This window comes from Pterocles gutturalis, unplaced genomic scaffold, assembly GCF_000699245.1.
Source record: "Pterocles gutturalis isolate BGI_N339 unplaced genomic scaffold, ASM69924v1 scaffold24969, whole genome shotgun sequence".
NCBI classification, from domain to species: domain Eukaryota; kingdom Metazoa; phylum Chordata; class Aves; order Pterocliformes; family Pteroclidae; genus Pterocles; species Pterocles gutturalis.
This window is the reverse complement of record NW_010136446.1, coordinates 5,600-6,412: the sequence shown is the minus strand read 5'-3', so window position 1 is coordinate 6,412 and position 813 is coordinate 5,600. Positions and strand designations below refer to the sequence as shown.

Sequence of the window (813 nt, the reverse complement as noted above, 5' to 3'; positions counted from 1 at the left end):
AGTTGCGGCGTTTCTTGGCCAAAAAACTGAAAGAGCAAGCGAAGGAGCTGGATATCAAGTAGGGATAATGGGGCTGCCCCAGAGCACTGATGTGCCGGGATGGGCCTGCCACGAGGAGAAATGGTCTGAGGTCTTTCCTTTTGGCAGCCTGAGCTCCGGTGAGGAGGAAGAAGGTAAAGAGGAGGAGGAGAAAAAGGAGAAGAAGACGTTGCCAAAAGCCACAGCTGATGAGGCAGTGAAAGAGGAAGAAGAGGAGGTAGAGCAGGCGTTGGCGGAGATGAAGGCCAAGGAGCTGGCAGAGTTAAAGAGGTAAAAATGGCTCAGATGAAGAGAGATGGGGGAGCACCGGGGTGGCAGGGCACAGGGGGGCTCCAGCCATGGGGACAGAGGGTGGCTGTGTCAGAGCCTGTCCCTCCGTGGGCAGCGGATGGGGTTTGTGGGTCTGGGGTCCTCAGGGTTGGGAACCCCTCCCAGGGTGATGATGGTGCTGCTGGATCCCCAGTCCTGGGGGAGATCTGGCACCGATGTGGCAGTGGAAGAGCCACTGGGATGGGGGCGGGGGCCAGTGTGGCCTCATTCCTTTGCCTGCCTTAGAAAGAAAAAGAAAATTCTGAAGGAACAGCGGAAGCAGCGTGAGCGTGTGGAGCTGAAGATGGACCTCCCTGGTGTCTCCATCGCTGATGACAATGACACCAGCATGTTCTCCCTCCGGACTATCCACAAGACCCCGGTGTGTGGGGCAGGGAGAGGCCAGGCTCCCAGCGCCATCAGGGCTGGGACAGTGTCAGGGCCACGGGGGACAGACTGCAGCTT

General features: G+C 58.5%; 1 protein-coding gene across 1 annotated transcript in view; it reads left to right on the top strand.

Annotated features, from left to right (window-relative positions):
- LOC104468255 (pre-rRNA processing protein FTSJ3-like) overlaps window positions 1-813 on the top strand; it is a gene marked incomplete at its 5' end in the record, with an annotated part of 5,007 nt that overhangs the window by 1,725 nt on the left and 2,469 nt on the right. Inside the window, 3 exon segments of the mRNA XM_010082312.1 lie at window positions 3-58; window positions 148-309; window positions 595-730. Coding sequence (XP_010080614.1) covers window positions 3-58; window positions 148-309; window positions 595-730 — 354 coding nt within the window.